Here is an 18,421-nt window from a genome sequence, read left to right as displayed (position 1 = left end):
GGTAGATTCATTGTGAAGCAGTACCAAGCTAAATGAGATGAAAGTAGAGAGGTCATTAAGCTCCAAAGCACACTTGGACAATATGAGATTATATGGAAAACATTTGGTATAGAAAGGGTTGCAGGTAGCAGTCAATTTGCAGGCTGGTTTGTACCATGGCACATTTACTCCTGGACTTGTGCACATCACTTTTTTCAGGAAAAAAAAAAATCAGCTTTTCTTTCTCGTGAGTATTAGCACTGCTACGTTTAGGCAGTCTGAAGATCTCTGAAGTGCCACCTCACCTGGAGTGAGCTGGGCTTGGCAAACAGCAGCTCACTGGAGAGCAGAGTTTCATTCCCAAAGTGTGCCTGGGACCTTTTTTCCCCCCTTGAGCACTGCAGTTTGAGAGAGAGCCCACAGCCCAGCTCCTCCCCACAGACAGAGCAGAAAAAGCAGAAGCTGTCAATGGAATCATTCCATACTAATGGATTTAGTTTGCTGCTCCTGTCTGTGTCATCACTCACACCACAAATCCTGGGCAAAAATCCACCCCGAGGCACAGGCAGGAGGGACCCATCCTGCTGGGTCCAGCAGCAGCTGAGGAGGGGGGTGCAAGCTGAGTATTTGGCCTAAATTATTCTGCAGTTTGTGGAAAGGATTCCTGACAGCCTCACGTGAAGGGTTTGGGTATGTCAGCACCTTGACTCACCACTGCTTGGGACCAGGCTCCAGCTCAGGGCTCCTGCCCAGCAGGACTTGTGATAGATGTAACCAGCAGGCACTGACCAGAGGACTTGGTCAGCTGGAGAGGTCTAATACTGGTGCCCAAAACTTGGGGAAGAAAAATAAATTACTGCTGATATTTTTTTAAACTTGTCCTGCAAAAGGAAACAGCTAGAGGGACAGCAGCACAGCCTGGACCTGCCCAGCTCCAGCTGCTCAGGCAGGGAGCTCACAGAGCATCCTGCTTGTCCTTGTGTCATGCAGAGATGATAATCAGGGTCTGGTGCTGGGCCTTGGGTTCCAGCCTCCCATCAGCTGTGGAACCCTGCCAGCCCAGCCCCTCGCAGCCCCCAGCCCCTCGCTGGGCATCAGGGGCAGCCCCAGTTCCTGACCTCATTGATCTGGCACTGGGAAGCAGTAGGGTCCAGGAGGTGTTCATCCTAATGAATGCCATAAAGCTGCTCTCGTGAAAAGTGACTCAGGAATACCATGGCTCCTGGTGTTTGTTTAAAATACCTCTTCAGCTGTTGGCCATCTGCCACTGAGCTGTTCCAAACAGCTCAGACTATTTATTTTTTTTTTTCCTGAAATGTGGAATTTTGATAGCATTTTGAAAACTATTTTTCTTTCTGTAGTAAATTGCACTTTGCTAATCCATTAATGCACCAGAGCACTTTTGTAGTCAAATTATGAATAATATTCTGATATCCCCAGGCTCTGCTATTCTATACATCTTTTGTTTCTCATTATTTTTCTTTCCCTAGCATATGGCTCCATAGCACAAGCCATCTTGACTGCTGGTGGAAAAACAGACAGAACACTGCTATTAGCTTCCTTACCCTCTAAATAAATCCAGTTTTAGCTCCTGGTGTTATTTCAAACCAAGCACAGATTAATTAAGTGGTTTGTAAAAATGCTCCTGGCTGCCTTCCTCCTTCCTTTCCCATGGCCATGAACCACAGCCCAGGGCCACATCTGACAAATTCTGGGGATCCCAACTTGAGCTTCCAGCACTGTGGATTCATGATCTGTTCCTCAGGAGCACCCAGACTCAGCACCCTGTATTGGACCAGTCCTGCTGGCTCCCACACACCGCTCGGGTTTATTACCCTACAACTTATAACTATTCTTTTGGGGACTTTCTTCCTCACTGAACAGAAATCTGACCTCTTCTCCTCTTCCTCAATAGCAGCTACACCCAAAGCACCTCGAGGTGCAAGGAGGGAGAAGCTGGGGTGCAGTCTCTGGTGCAGGAGGTGCCTCCTCCCAGCTCTGGCAACCTGCACATCTACACACTCAATTAATGACTTCTTCTTTTTGAACTGTTATTTTTACTCACAACAACTCTGCACTTCACTGAATTTCAGAGCATTTTCAGGGGAGACAAACTCAAGTCCTCCAGACAGCCTTTCCTGATCAATGTTCCTGGCATTTATCCTAAAGATCTTCTAGTGAATTTGGTCAAATTCCAGCCTTTGGGGGTGGTTCAAATGCCACACTGACAGCAGGGTATTCCCAGCAGTAACTCTGCTGTTCCATGCACAACACTCCACTGCCTCCACGGAATGAGACCAAAAGCAGGGAAACTGAAATACGGGAAGTTTCCATCAAGTTTCCAAGTAAAACATACCCTCCTGTGAACTCATTCCCACCGACAACATAACAGGCAATTACCAGCATCACACACACAAACTGCTGCTGTGGGAAGCTCAGAGGGCAGGGGAGGGTGAGGAGGTGAGGGCTGGGTGGGTGTTTTCAGCCAAGCTGTGCAGTCACAGAGTCATTTGGGTTGGGAAAGACCCCAGAGCCCACCAGGTCAGCCCATCACCCACTGCAGCAGGGGCAGGGGGGGTGTCTGGCCTTACCTGTGCATTTACGGTCTGTGTCCTCCTTCTTTGACCCACTGATGGTCAGCTTGCAGTTGAAGTTCTCCTCCCAGTACTCTGCAAACCACAACGTTCCTCCTGTTGTTCTCCAGGGTGCGGGAGGTAAGTAGGCATCAAAGCCTGGGGAGGGAGAGAGGCAGAAAGCTGAAGTCTTGCTCGTAGTGAAATGGGAGTTTCCAGCCTGAAAACTGATGTTCTGCTACTGTCTTCTCCACTGCCCAGTTTCCTGGCTCTCCCCATGTGAGGTGAGGAGGGGGAACACTGCCTGCTGGATCTCAGCAGCTGCACCCTGCACCAACTGAGGCAGACCCCAGGGAAGGTCTGTGTGAGACAGAGATTTACATTAAAAAGTTATCAAAGGATTAGATACAAACTCATCAAGGAAGGGAGATCAGTGATATTCCCTCTTGTCTCCTTTCCCTAAGGTAGCAGGTAAACTCAGGGCTCAGAACGCCTGCCAGGCAGCCCCCAGAGCAGGCTGCTGCTGGACACAGCTGATTTCCCATGTAACCCCAGAACTGCAACCCAGCCCTAGAGCAGCTACAAAGGAGTTTCTCCTTTAAATGAGAAGGCCTTCTGACTTATTCAAACTATGAAAACTCTGCAACTCTGAAACTTGGGTAAGCAGGCCACATTATCTACATAGGGCTTGGAAATGCTGGTTGCACACTGGGAAGCTCAGAGGCAAACCTCTGCCATGCCCAAAGTGCAAAGCCATTGAGGAACAGCCCTCAGAGGGTCTGCTTTGCCCCTCTGGCTCTGCAGCCTGCAGCAGCACTGCAGGAGAGGTGGCACCACAAAGCAGCAACCTCCTGCAGGCACCAACACCTCTGCCCATTCAGATATCCCATGGCCCCTGGGATCCTGGGGTAGAAGTGACAGTACATACAGATTCCACCAAAAGAGAGAAAAGTTCCTTGCACCACAGCCAGTAATTCCTCTCACTGCAATAGGAGGGTGAATTGCTCAATCTGGCACTTCTCACAATGCAATTGAGTCAGAGGAAAAACATATGGCCTTGTTTAAATTAGCATGGCAATCCTTCCACCCTGGGATATAAATAGGCAGCATGGAAACAGATGTTTTCAAATAAGGAAGAAGATCAGGAGTGGGTCAATCTGTCTCCTTGGATTAGCTTTGTGTACTACTGACCCAACTATAATATACAGATATAAATATATATATGTGTATCCCTAATTCTGAGCTCCTGTTCCTGACTGGCATACAAAGCCCACTGCTCATAAAACACCTCTTGTAAACATCTTTGTAGGAGCTTTGCTGATAATTAAAAGAACATTTCAGCCACTCAGCAATGCAGCCAAGGCTCAGAAACACTACACCTTGCCAACATGCCAAACTGACTGACCTCTATAACTTAATAGGATAAAATCAATACATCTTGATAAAACTGTAACAGAATTCCATAAGAATTACTCCAAACCTTTACAGACATAATAACAAATAACATTCTCATTGATTTTTTTAATGACCCCTCTGCATGCTCAAGAAGGAACAGAAATCCCTATCAAACAGTGTTCATTTTTATCATTATTTTCCATTGATCATGACAAGAGGTAAGCGACTGGCAGAGGGATGAAGTAGCCAGCCCAATGCCAAATTATTCCTTATTGTGCCAACTGTCCTCCTTCCACACAGGTTTGGGACCAAGCAAGTCCCCCAGAGCCAGGACGAGGTGGAAGGGTTCCTACAGGCACAGGCACCATTTTTTCACTTGATAAACCCTCACAAGTTTTACCCAAAGCTCAGTCACTCCTTCACAGCTGGGCTGTCAGACACCACAGAATAAAACCTTGAGTGTTTCACATCACCTGAGCTTCTCACCCCACTTATAGGTCAGTAAGGGGTGGGAGCACCTTAGGAGGCCCATCCCCATGGCATCCTGCTGGAGTCGAGGGGCCGGGAGAGACACATGCTCTGAAGCATCTATTTTGTGTGACAGGAGTGACTTCAAGGGCTCTGGGGTTCTTTAATTAGGAAATAATTAAGCCTAATTAAACCACCAAGTTGTTGATGTGCTGCATTTCTCGTGTGCCTGAAGTGCTCTCATTCAGCCCATTTGGCTTGGGAGCAAACACAACACACTGACCCATTCATACAAGTAGGGAATTTATCTGGTTATGATTTCTTTATTCTTCTCTAATTTGGACAAGTATGTCCACACTTAGGACTGAGTTATACATATTTTATTTGCCCAGCTAGTCAGACATCACCACGATTACTGATGCCAGGGGAGTTGAAAACAGCTACTCAGATAATTCTCTGATTTTCTTATCCTTCAAGCCAAAATAGTTAAATTAATTGATATTAAAGCTGGGGTAAAAGCATTAGATGTGGAATGGTGAGATAAATTTTAAGGCAAGCAGCCTTTTTGTCCAATTTTACTATGTTGCTGAAACCACCCACTACATCACATTACAGGGCTGTTAAGAGAACCTACAGATATTTTTTGACCTTCTCACTCAATAAAATGGTCATAATATTAAGTGGCTTTCTTACCTGCCTTCATGCTATAAGAAGGCAGCTGGTGTTGGTGTTATGGCTGCAGACAAGAGTAGTGAAAAGGGATATTTTAGTTGATGCCACATTAGATTTTTATATACCTGACAAAGCAGATACCAAGGAAATTCAGCCTGCCAGGCTTTGGGCAAATCTATAAAGCTCCTGCTCTGGCAATAGAGATATCTTGGCAAACTATCATGGTCACCATTCTATAAATGATGCAGCAGGATCCTGACCCAGGTGGTGTTTTGCCAGTGCTGCAACAGAAAGGTCAATGCCCACGTGCAGGATTTATTCCCTGTTCTTGTTGCCCTGGGGCACCTCTCATTGCCACACAGCTCCTGTTCCTACCAACTCACACCCCAGAACACCTTTCTCCTCTCTGTATTTTATTGCCACACCAGCAGAGGCCTCTGCCAAGGGCAAGATTTCCCCTTGCACACACCAGGAGCCCCCCCAGGGCTCTGGGACTCACCCTCCCACCCCAAGGGACCCCTCATTTTCTTTATGAACACCAGGGAGATGCCATCCCTGGTGCAGAGCATCCAGAGGGATGCTGCAGGGCAGAGGATGGAGCCCCCCCCAAACCACTGCACTGCTCCATCCAGAGGCTTTTTGCATTCTCAGCCTCAGAGGGACTTTCAAGCTGACACCAGCATAACTCCTCAGGTTGTTAATGCACACAGGGCTCTCCTTTCAGCTGAATACTCCACTTCTTATTCAAATGACTCCTGCTGCTGGAATGAATAACTTTTTATGAATTGCAACACGCCGAGTCCCAGGCAAGGGTGGAAGGCTGCTCACGAGCCAGTTGGGATCTGGGGCTGCTCCAAGGATTAGCACCAGAACCATGCCAAATGGAACAGAGGTAAAAACACAGCCAGAAGCACAACACCTCTCCTAGAAATCCTCTTTGCCTGCTACTCAGTGGAAATGGGCTCTTTGTCTTGCCAGGACCTTACCCCAGAAGTACTCGAGTTTCTTTTTCCTTTCCTTTTCCATTTCCTTTCCTATTCCTTTCCTTTCCTTCCTTCCTTTCCTTTCCTTTCCTTTTTCCTTTCCTTTCCTTTCCTTCCTTTCCTTTCCTTTTTTCCTTTCCTTCCCTCCTTTCCCCTTTCCCCTCCTTTCCTTTCCTTTTCCCCCTCCTTTCCTTTTCCTTTCCTTTTTCTCCCTTTCTTTTCTCTTTCTTCTCCCCCAGAGCTTTTTTGCTGGGTTAACACTTATTACGGGTGACTCAGTGACCAGCTTGCCCTGCTCTCCTCACCTTGCTGCCTTGGCAGGGGCTCAGGCTCTGCCTCCCTCCCAGCTCAGCAGAGTCACCCCAGGAGAGCAGGGAGGTGGCAGGCAGGACCCCAGCTCTGTGCACATCTCCCTGTCCCATAACACCCCTTACCCTCAGTTCTGAGCCAGTTTTTCCTTGGCAAGTGCCCATTTCACCGAATCCCTCCTGTGCACCGATGCCTCCTTCCCAGCAGGTTCCTGAGTTCTTCCCTTTTGAAACTGGGAGAGCTGCTCCACAGAGGAGCATTTTAATAATGCAGAGCAGTAAAATCAGAGAGATCACAAGGCCTAAATGCAGGAACACGAGAGTGGTTTTCTTCCCTTTGATAGCAGCAGCAGACAAAATGCACATTGTGTATCTTAAAAGCATTTAAACTCCAGTCATCTGCTTGCATAATTTAAACTGAGGATAAAAACACAGAAATCCCTTCAGACTGTAATGCAGCAACTGCAAGGAACCCGAAGGCTGCTCAACAGTGAAAATAGTAATAATAAAGAGAAGCAGTGCACATAACCAGCATGCCAAAAGAACAAGGAGGGGAGAGCTGCAGACTGGAGAGAGGTCAGGGTCCCTGCCAGGGACAGCTAGGGCAGGGACCCCCCCAGCCCTGGGAACATCACACCAGCCCAGACAACACCACCAAGAAGGGAACACAGCCATGCTGGCAACCCAAAGTCCTGAGCCCTGAAGCCACGAAGATCCCAGCTGGGGTGCTGGCACCCCCCAGCCTGCTGCTCTGCCACACATCCTTCACACCAGCTTGCAAAAATAAAACCCAAAACCAAACCAAACCAAACCACCCAAATCGCTGCTCAGTCACATTGTTACACCTTCCCTGCAAACAAAACCTGCAAGGAAATCAAAGCTGCCTGGGGTGGATGGGGAGGAGGGGGTGAGACACATCCTGAGCTGTACCTGGCTCTGCTCCTGCCTCCCCAGCCCCAGGCTGCTCAGTTCACTGGGTTTCCAGGATTATCTCTTTATCCTATTCAGTTCCTCCCATACACCAGTTACTTCTCCCTATTCCTCTCTCCCTGTTTGCCTGTGCCTCGCTGGAGTGTTACCATGGCAACAGGAACAAGCCCAGCACAGGCAACACCTTTGGGTACCCAGCACAGGGAGCCTGCTGGCAGGTGACATGGGGACAGGGTGACAAGGTGACAGGGGCTGGATGGCAGCCCGGGGTGCTGCAGGGATGCCCTCCCCAGAACCCAAGTGGCAGAGCAGAGCCCAGATGTGGCCAGAGCTGGGACAGAAGTGTCCGTGCACAGGCAAGTCCTGCCTCAGGTTTTTCAAATGCCCCCTGAGGTAACAGCCTGAAAGAAAATACCACCTGAAAACTCCCCTGCAGTCTTCCCTGGCCTGGTGGTTTTCAGAGTCTTTAAGAAAAAAAAACCATATAAAGTATAAAATTAATGTCTTCATTTTTAACAGTGGACACGGTGATCCCACAGCTCAGCAAAGGGCAAGGCAAGGAGGTGGCTTCAGACCATGGAGTCCCACACAGGAGCACCCAGGCACTTCCCACTGAAACACCCTGTGGCTTCTAGGGGAAGCTAAAAGCTATCCAGTTTGATTTAAATATTTCAGGAGCAGAATGTCCCCTGGAGACCCATCCCTCATCACCTGAGGTTTGGTTTGGTTTGGTTTGTTTCTTTTTCTCTCCACCCCCTGTTCAGCATCCCCTTTGGGGTCCTGCCCAGCCTGAAGGATCACCAGGCAAGTTTCTTGGGTCAGGATCCTCTCAGAGCCTCTCCTCATTTTTCTGTTTCCCAAGAAGCCAGGAGGCTGCAATCACAGCTCCCAGAGAAACCCAAACCTTGTCCCCAAGGAGCAGCACAAGGATCCTCTGAGAGATAAATACCCAAGAGCATCTCTGCCAGTGAGATGGGGGCACGGGGTGAGCCCCAGTCCCGGTGCCTCCCTGCCCCAAGCCCAGGCACCATCTGGCAGCTCCAGGGGACCTCTTGCCAGAGATGCCTCACAACAGACAAATAAGGCAGCCTAACATCAGGAAACTTTTAAATGGCTCTCAAGTTGCAAGATAATTTGTATTCCCCTCTCTTCATACCAACACATTAACCAAATACATTATTTCCATAATGAGGAGATGAACATCTGTGTGGCTTCCCAAAATTTCAAGTGGCAATACTCAAGACAAGTATTCTCTCTTTGGGGATTGATACATCAGCATTTTAAATAATTGCCAAGGCTAAAATGTAATTTAAATTCTAAGGAGACATTAAGAGTTCAGGTGTGGTTTCGATAGTTATTTTTTTAAATAAAGCACACCAATTTAATTCCACAAATTAAAGCTGCTGCAGTACTGTAATAAACTTTGTATTGGCCCCTTGTAAGTGCAGAGCTTAATGAGAATTTAACAGAGAATGAGGAGCAAAATATCAGAAGCAGATGCTGTTACCTGCAACAACACGAGCAGAGCTGAGCTGGCAGCTCATGGGTATTTTTTTTCCTGCATTTTTGTATCTCGGGTTAGTAGGAGCCTTTAGTTTCCTTCTCTCTTCTTTATTAAATATCTTGCACAATTAATGACTTTATTAACTGTGTCCTGGCTCAGTTAGGAGGAAGGAAAGGTGCAAAAAGGTTTGGTTGATGCCTGCTCTATGCCAGGCACCTCGGCCACATCTCAGACACCCACCCAGCCTGGCTCTTCCCTTTCTGCCTCTTTCCCCACCCTGAACTCTGCTGTGTAGCTGGAACACAGACTGCACATCACAGGGGGGATCTTGACTCCCAGACACACAGTTCACCAGCCTACAATTATGGTGTAATGGTGAGACAGAAGGTTTGTGTTTATCTGCCCTTACCAGGAGATGAGGCTCATTGATCTATTGACTTCACTGCAGTGCAGAGCCAGCAGCTGGGATTGCACCGAGGGGTTTTTTTTTTTTCCCTAACTTATTTTCCATTTCCTTTGGTCATTACAGTCAGCCAGCAAAATGAAAACACCTTCCCGAAGCAGATCCACACCCGGCAGAAGTGCAAAGGGCACTTCAGCATTCATTGTATCACCCTTAAGGAAATCATGGGGATTATTCCCTAAACTGTTACTTTCAAAAGCCCGTAATCATTCAAGCATTAACAACAACACAGACCAAAAGGAGAACAAACAAACAAACAAAAAAAAACCTGTTTCAAATCTCACTTAACTTCCTAAATTTAGCAGCTTTATTTTTGTGCCTGAACCTGTCTGGCCGTGGAGCTGAGCTGGCTCAGGAGCCTCAGGAGATCTTTCCCAGGATGCTCCAGATCCCCCGGTGAGAACTGGGACAGCAATCCTCAGCTCCTCACTCAGGCATGAAAACCCCGACATAATACACACATAATACTGGGACTGAATACATTTTTAATCCCTGATGTAGGGCACGTTCATTTGCCACTTGCAGACAGGGATGCCACGCTTGCATTTTACTCTAATAAAAGCCTCATATTTGGGACCCTTCGTGGCTATTTTTCACCTGAAACAGGAGCAGATTATTTCAGGAAGCTCCCACGATTTTTTAATTTTTTTTTTTTTTTTTTTTTTCATGAAAAACAAGTGAAATATAATTGGCAAAACAAATACTCTGCCAGTACTCTTCCTGTGAGTAAGACAAACACCTTAAGAACTTCAAAAAAGTGCAAGAAGCACCAGGAGAGGTGCCAGCCTTGCTCAGAGGGGAAAGGGAGCTCTTCCCTCTCCCTTTTCCCTCTCCCCCATGACAAAAAAGTCCCAGACCCATCCTCAGGTGCCTAGCAGAGCACACACCAAGCAGGAGCTGGCACCCTAGGAGAGCAGGTGCCTAAACATAGAATTCTGTTTGAGGATGGAAATGCTGTGCCCAGATGTGCCCAGCAGACAGCTCAGTGTTAGATCACTGGGAGGAAAATGGTTCTTCAGAAGAAGGAGTTCAGGGTGCTTCAAACCAAAGCCCTGTGATGAGGTGGCTGAGCAGTGATCCCCAGCTGAGTGTTCCCTCTGAATTCCCTCCTCTTACAGCAGCCACTGCTCCAGTTTGGGTCTGCCTGTGGGTACACATCTCTGTCTCTCTCAAAACATCCACCCACACAATCTCCAGTGTCCTGAAATCTCACTCAAATATCAACATCCAAGAAAAAATGCCAACCTGAGGAAGCAACACACAAAATCCAGGGATGTGCACCTGGATCCCCAGGGTGAGGAGGATCTGGTTCTGATCCCAGCAGCACCTTGGTTCAGGACAGCCAGGTCTGCCCTGGGTTCTTCTGCCTCACGGGGTCAAGGAGAAAGCTCCCTCAGTCTTTTATTTCCCAATAGTTCTTTTTCAGCCAATTCTCCCTCAGTTCTTCCCTGCCCAGAGGTGCAGAGGCAACGAGCACCAGCACTAAACCAGGAGGCATCCAAGCAAGTCCCAGCCCCCAGAGGGGCTTTCCAGCAGGATGCAATCGATTGGCAATAAACTCTCCACAGCTGCAGACTCCTGGTGGGTTCCCAGGTACCCATCACATGCCTTTACATTCAAGTAATGTTTTCATCAGCATGGGGAAAGATCCATTCCCAAGAGGCTTGGGGGGAGAATGACTTTAAATGCTGCCTGCTGGATACAGAACAAGAAGGGTAACTCAAGGCTCACCTGTGCAGGTGAATCAGCTGAGAGCCACTAAATAGTGACATTTAAGTTCATTCTACTTTTTTTTCCTCAATCACTTACTCTTCCAGTGTGATAAGTGATAAGGACAACTACTGTAAAAGAACAAATGTCAGTAGTGAGGATGATAACAATATGACCCAGAGTATAAGGACACAAATTCAAATTTTTTTGCTCAGAAAAGACGCATGGGAACAACAGAAAGCAAGAAGTTAGTGGTTAGTTGTTCACCTGTACAGCTGAAGTCAAGAGGAAAACAATTCCTAAGATAACCCTGAAGAGGGAGACATTTTAAATTTGTGGAAATTATATACATTTATTTTTAAATTCTATAAGAGCTACCAGAGGCTTTTGGACTCCCCAGAATTCTGGCTCTATATCTTAACTTCTCTCTGTCCTGATCTTACCTAATTTGAACTATTCCTATTTCCTAAAAAGTTGTTCAGTATTTCCAACAGGTCCTGCAAGCCAAAGCTTATCTGAGCAGGCAGATAACAAAACAGCACCCAAAATTTCTACTGTCTGATAAAAACACCAGTTTCCAACCTCCCGTGTGTGGGACCTGCAGTTCTGCTGCTCCTGTGGGCAGGGGACCCACCCTCACCCCTGCTCTGCAAGAGTTCCAAGTCAGCAGCAGCAGAAGGCAGTGTCCTGCTGCTCTGCCTCTGCTGGGAATCTGCTCCTTCTCCTCTTTGCCCCTGGAACCCCCCAAGGCCTCTGGGTTCTGGGGGTACCAGAGGGCTGGTTCCAAACCCAAGTTTCCGTCAGGGATTCCTATTTCAGTGTGCACCTCCCTGCTCTGCCTCACTGTCTGCTGCAATTATGCAAATAAAATGCAACTTCATCCTTCCAGCATAATTACATTAAACACAATCGGGCTGTATTAAGACTGACTTCAGATGAATGAATTCAGCTCATGTAATGATTTCCTAAATCACCCCACGGGACCATGGCAAGGCAGATTTTGTCCCAAGAGTGGTATCAAGTATCAAGACAAATAACTGCCTGTCTGGGGCTGGATGCTGCAGGAAACCCAGCACTTCAGGCTCTCTGCAGAGTCAAAGCCTGCCGGATATTCCCACTGTTCCCAAAATCAGGAGCTTCCTTGGCATCCCCACAGAGAGGTGGCAAACAGCCCATCCTGCACTCCTGCATTCCCACCTGGGTGCAGGGGACAGAGGTGTCACCCCAGAGCTGCCTCCTGCTCCCAGCAGGACGTGGCTGAGCAAGGACTTCAGAGGTGGCCAAAGTTTGGAAGTCCCAAGATGTGCCCATGGGACCTGAGCATGAGCCACATCCTCTGGTCAGTGCACATGGGGGCCTTCTCCTGCCTCAGTGTCCCTGCCGTGGGAGATGAGCCAGCAGCCCCTAGGGGAACAGGAGCTGGGGTGCCCTCCACCTCCAGGGATTTTGTTGGGAATCTGTCCCTAACATATTGCAAATGCTATTTGCACAGTGATATAGAGGAGGAAAAAATATTATACACTCTTAAGAAGCAAGAATAATGATCATCCTACTGAAGGAGTTCTTAGCAAAGCCAGTTGGAATTAAACTGGTGCTCAACTGCTGCCTGGCCCCGGAGCCCCCCTGCTGCACATCTCCAGGGAAGGAGACAGTGGGGCTGGGAGGCAGCCCAAGAACTGCCCTTCAGGGAAATTGAGTTCCAGTCTGCTAATTTCATTGTTTCCATCAATTTATAGGGAAAATCAAGGCTTCTTATTTCATTTATTTTTGGGGTATTCGTCAAAAGAAATGCATTACTAGGTACTGGGAAAATGTTCACTGCTGGATGAGAGAAGGATGACATTAAAGTATCTCTCTGCCTTCCCTTGGATTCGTGGCCAAATGAAATTACTGCAACACAGAAAGAACAACAAAAATGAACACAGAGCAGCTAAAGCAAGGCAGCTCATCCATAAGGAGAATTTGTGCTCTTAACCATCCCCTTCCTCTTCTTCCTAAGAGGATGAAGCAGATGGCAGATCCAGAGGCAGATCCAGAGGCACAGGGGGGTGGATGAAGGGGACTGAAAGAGGTGAGACCCAGCCTGAGGGGTCCCAGAGCAGAGGAAAACTTTTGCTAAGGGCAGTGCCAGGGCTGCCCTGGGATGCTCTGCTCTGCCTCCAGTCCCAAACCTACCTTGGGCTGAGGGGTTTTCCACCCCATCCAACCCACAGAACCTCAAAGTGTGGATCTGCTGCATGGGCCCCCACTCCTCTGGGATGGGAACAGTTATGTAGAAAGGCAAAACCCAATCTGAGCCTCACAAACAAGTTATCATTCAGGCGAGGTGACAAGCTGCCACCAGCCAACTTTTAGGCAACAGTCTGACAGAGTGAGTGAGTAAGAAGGTACTGAGGGACAAACCACACTTTGTTTTTGCAGACACACTGAACAGGTATTTGTGGCTGTTGCTTCCTAATACCTGAACCTTTCCACTCTCCTTGCCTCTTACAGTTTCCAAAGCCAAACCTCATTCCCGTTCTGTCAAAAGTATTTAAATGGGCAACACAGAAGGAAAATATTTTAAAACAAATGAACTGGGAAGTTTTATTTCTGCATACTGTTGGCAGACTTTTTTTTTTTTTCTGTGTCAGAAACCCTCAGGGTTGAATACAAATAGCATGAGAAGATTATTAAAATATCCTGGTTTTTAGAAACAAATCACTTCATTGTCTATCAACTTCATATATTTATGGTGAAATAACACACAAAAATGCCTCTGGGGTGTAAAAACCTAAAGCCATAAAGCACATTATGTACCTGAGAAGAATAACTAATGGGGTGGCAGTGCAGACACAGTAAAACTGAATGCAAATATTTGGGTTTCCAATGAGTGAAGACACCAGAACCTGGTTTGATGTGGGCAATGTGTTCAAGAACTCTTTGGAGGCTCTGCCTGACACAAAGCAATGTACCAGCCAAAGAGTTTGCTCCTTTCCTCAGAGGCTCCCTGCTACAGAACGTTTCTTTTCATATTACAGAGAGCACAGACCCGAACTGCTGGGTTCAGTTTGCCCAGAGGAAGCCACCTGGGTAGTTAAGCATCTCTGCAGACTAAAGGGGCAGCAAATCAAGGAAAGATCAGCCAAGAAACACTTCAGAACACAAAGAAATGTTGAGAAACAAAGGGATTATGTAAAATAAACCTTCCCACCATATTTATGTACACATGTATATGTACAATCTATTTGAGAAGCACGGAAGGAATAGGTATCAATAAATAAATACAGTCTGTGGTCTGAACAAAGAGAAATTCAAGCTAAATTCAAATGGAACTGCTGATTTAACATGAATTCTTACTTCTCCAGTAGAAAACTTACCCCATGGCTTCAGAGCACACATACATCACAGATTTTCTCTTCCTATATATATATATATATACATGATGTGTTAAGATCCTTTGGGTTTGTTCCCTGTCGTATCACCACAGCTTGCTATAACCTCTGCCATCATCCCTGGCGTAACCAGCTCCTGGCAGGGGAAATCCCCTGTGGTTTTCAGGTGAGGAACACAGACATTTAGGAAAACCACAGGAGATGAGGACTTCCTCACAGTACCCCACACTGTGTCACACCCTGCCCGTACACACCCATAAAAGACACACATTTCTGGCCCTCACTTTGGTGCCACAAAGGAGAGGGGATAGGGGGTCAGGAGCAGCTCTTACCCTCGATGGTTGCCCTCTTGGCAGGAATGGTGGATGGCCCCTTCTGCCACGTCCTCCTGCTGGAGCAGGGGCTCAGCTTGGAGCCCCACCGTGTCCGAGCCCACCCCAGAGGAAGTGCCGACCTGATCGCTCTCTTTGCTTGCTGCCAGGATCTGCCTGTGGGAGGGAACATTTTGTTTCACAAACTGATGGCATGGAGATGTAGAGCTGAGTGGGGGAAAAGGAGGCTTGCAGCTGCAGATGTGAACAGAAAATCACAGAATCCCAGAATCCCAGAATCATCGGAGGTTGGAAAGCACCTCTGGACCATTCAACTCCAACCCTTGATCCACTCCCCCCGTGGTTCCCAGACCATGGCACTGAGTGCCACATCCAGGCTCTTCTTAAAAACCTCCAGGGATGGAGAATCCACCCCCTCCCTGGGCAGCCCATTCCAATGCCTGAGCACCCTCTCTGGAAAGGATTTTTTCCCAATATCCAACCTAAGCTTCCCCTGCAGAGCTTTAAGACTCTTAGCCCTCTTGTCCCACTGATACCTGCCTGGGAGCAGAGCCTGACCCCCCTGCTCCAACCTCCTTTCAGGGGAGTTGTAGAGAGTGATGAGGTCTCCCCTGAGCTCCTCTTCTCCAGCCTCAACACCCCCCAGCTCCCTCAGCATGTGCCTGTCACATCCCCATTCCCTGAGCAGACTGAACCTGACTTTTCACTCACCTGCTGCCCTAAGACTGAAATCCCATCTCCCCCAGCACTTGGTTTGCCATGAAGTGAGACTTCACCCTCACTTTGTTTTGTTGCCTCCTTTAGTGGAACTGAGCCTCTCAGCCACCAGAGATGAGTGTCACACTTCTAAAATACCCTTTATCTTATTTATGAGCAAGTGTACATGGTTAAGCCCTGAGCCCCCAAACAATATTATCTTCAGTAACCACCCACAGGCCAGAAAAGAGGGGCTCTGAGGGAAGGAACAACATAGTCATATGAGCATGGGACAGCACGGAATTAATTACTTACTTTATGTCCTCATCATTGGCAAAGATGACGATGGCTCTGGGCATTGGAGTTTCCAGGAGCTGCTTGATAATTTATCAAAGTCGATCGGTCTTGTCCTGCGGTCCTGGGGATTTTCAAGGGACTGAGCAATGCAGAGCCCACCTGGTGGGGAGAGAAGAAGGAAAGGTCACTGTCACGGGGAGCAGAGGAAAGGCACGGAGAAACTGGAGGTGGCTGGAAGGGAAGTCCCCAGCTGGAGGCTTGCCATAGGGAGCATCTTCTGAGGGTTTCCGACAGCTTCTGTTTGCAGCACAGTCTGCACTCTGGGAGGGTCAAGGGTCTGACAGATGGGCACAAGCAGTATCATAGAAAAGGAAAATAAACAAATAAACCAGTTAGTAAAAGGGGATTTTAAAAACCAAACACATGAGGAGAAACAAACAACCTGAGCAGCTTACCCATTTAAGAAAAAACCAACAAACAAGAGCTGCAAGGCAAGTGATGCTGACAAGGGGTCAGACAAAACTTCATCTCCCCGCAGAGCTGAGGTTCTTGTAATTCTGCAAGTTGGAAGGAAATAGAAAAGTGCTTCATCTGAAATGGATCTGAAGAGGGCAGCAGAGGAGCTGAAATAGTTGCAAAGAAAGATGTTAAAAAAAAAACCCATCACCAAATGGGGCTTGAGCTGCACAAACACAAGAGGCCTCAAGACAAAGCACGTGGCTGGAACTGGACTGCGACTACACAGAAAACACTGAAAAAAAATTGTATCAACACAGTACAGGGGGTTAATACACCCATACCATAAATATACTCAGTTTTAAGCACAGTTATTTAGCTTGTTGTCAGGGAAAAAAAAAAAATAAAAATCCCATCTCCAGTGCCATTGTGCTTGTGATTGCTGGCAGCTGAAAACACCCCTCTGCCTCCATTACTTTGTTTCTCAGTGATAAAGACTTCATCTTTTATGGCATCTTAGCTACTAACTTCCTCAGCACACTGCACAGTGTGTAATTAATAAAGTATCAGAGATGCATAATAAGAAACAGCAGCGGGATGAGTTAATTAAAAGCCAGCAGGACAAAGGAGAGATTCACAGATCTGAGCTCCAATCCTGGTTTAAAGGCAACAACTAAAGGGAAGAGGAGAGGAGGAGGAGAGGAGGAGGGAAGGTTTCCCCAGGGAGGAGCACACTTCACAGAGTAAGTCAGGATCATTTTCCCTATTTTAGAGGCAGAGAAGCTGAGACTCGAGTGGCCCCAAGTCAGGCAGGTTGGTTGGTATCAGCTGTTCCAAAAACTCTGGAGAAAGAAAGGTTGGCTTTGGAGGGAGGAAATAATTTGGAGAAAATGAAAGAATAAACCAGAATTATGACCCCCCAAGCTCTTCTCTGACTCACACAGAATGTGTCCTTTTGTTTTACAGTCTGAAATTATGGCAGCCTGAGAGTTTTTTCCTTTATAAGAAAACAACACAGACTTTTAAACATAAAACTTCACTTTCAATGAGGAAAGTTCAAAAGGTTTAAGCATTTCTTAAATTGCTAATTTCTTTTATTTTCCCCGTCAATCTAGAAGGAAACAACTCCAATTGGAGTTTTCCAGAGCAGTTTTCCAGCTCCAGCCTGGCAGGGATGTGATGCTGGGGGCAGTTGTGCCTCCCAGGCACAGGCAGCCAAGGGGAAGCCACCCGTGTGTCCTGCTGAGGACAATCTCTCCTTGTTGGCATCATGCCTAGGGAGAATTCTGAGTTATTACCCACTCCTGGAAGTCCTCAGCCTCCCTCCCAGCACTCCATCCGCAGGTCTTCACAGGAGTCTCTGATTTCTTGTGTTAAACACGGATGTGGCAGCTTGAGAGAACTGAGACTGAGAGAAGAGGGAGGGAAAAAAAACACAAAAGAAAAACCCCTCAAGAGAGCCCAAACCAACCTACAGACTGCTAGACAGGGCTGTCACCTGGAGATGTATGCATTGCCTCAAGAGGCTCCTCTCCAACACAGCAGGAGAGGAGAGGAGATCTTTCACAGCATCCTGACCCAGGGGCTGGTTTATTCTGGATGGAGCCATCACTCAGGCTCTTCTGGAGATGCTGCAAAGACCCTTGGCAATCCCTCACAGCTTTCCATTGCTTTTGACCAGAATAAGTGGGATTTGCCTCAAGAGGATGGGCAGCACAGCCCCAGAGAGCAGCCCCAGCACACAGAGCAAGAGGCCCCACTGCCTTCTGCTCCTCAAGTGCTGCTCCAGGGAGTGACTTGAAGAGCCTTTTACATCAGGACAGAAGCAGACATTCAGGTACTCTCACATTCTGTACTTCAGAGTCTGTATCTACATTAAATAATCCCTGTATCCGGGGGAAAAAAAGAAAAAAAAAACCAACAAACCAGCTTAGATCAGGAGATAAAACTACTGTTGTAAAACTATTATTAAAAAAAATAAATCAGTACCAGATATTAAGTAATTGCAACCAGCATGATTTAAGTGCTTGGCAAAAAGGCTGAAGGGGTGGGGAAGGCTGCTGGCTCAGCAATAAGGACCCAAGCTACAGCTGGGGTGGAGAAGCCAAAGCCTCATATAGTGGGTTGGTGATTACAGCTGAACTGAGCATCCTTGGACAGAGGGACAGCTGTGGCCAGGCTCTCAATAGTGAGGAAAAAAGCCTCTAATGCCATGGACAGCTTCAAAGTATGTCATTTCCATGGGTTTTTTTTTTTTCAAACTGATCCCCCAGGAGCCTCC

The 18,421-nt window shown here is 47.4% G+C and overlaps 1 protein-coding gene across 1 annotated transcript in view; it reads right to left on the bottom strand.

Annotated features, from left to right (window-relative positions):
* The window catches only part of GRM7 (glutamate metabotropic receptor 7), a 181,044-nt gene that overhangs the window by 53,280 nt on the left and 109,343 nt on the right, over positions 1–18,421 (bottom strand). Inside the window, 7 exon segments of the mRNA XM_008501358.2 lie at positions 2,571–2,658; positions 2,660–2,697; positions 2,700–2,711; positions 14,692–14,722; positions 14,724–14,847; positions 15,703–15,772; positions 15,775–15,843. Of these exon segments, the coding sequence (XP_008499580.2) occupies positions 2,571–2,658; positions 2,660–2,697; positions 2,700–2,711; positions 14,692–14,722; positions 14,724–14,847; positions 15,703–15,772; positions 15,775–15,843 (432 nt within the window).

Source organism: Calypte anna, chromosome 12 (genome assembly GCF_003957555.1).
Source record: "Calypte anna isolate BGI_N300 chromosome 12, bCalAnn1_v1.p, whole genome shotgun sequence".
Taxonomy (NCBI): Eukaryota; Metazoa; Chordata; class Aves; order Apodiformes; family Trochilidae; genus Calypte; species Calypte anna.
This window is presented reverse-complemented; position numbering and strand designations above follow the sequence as displayed.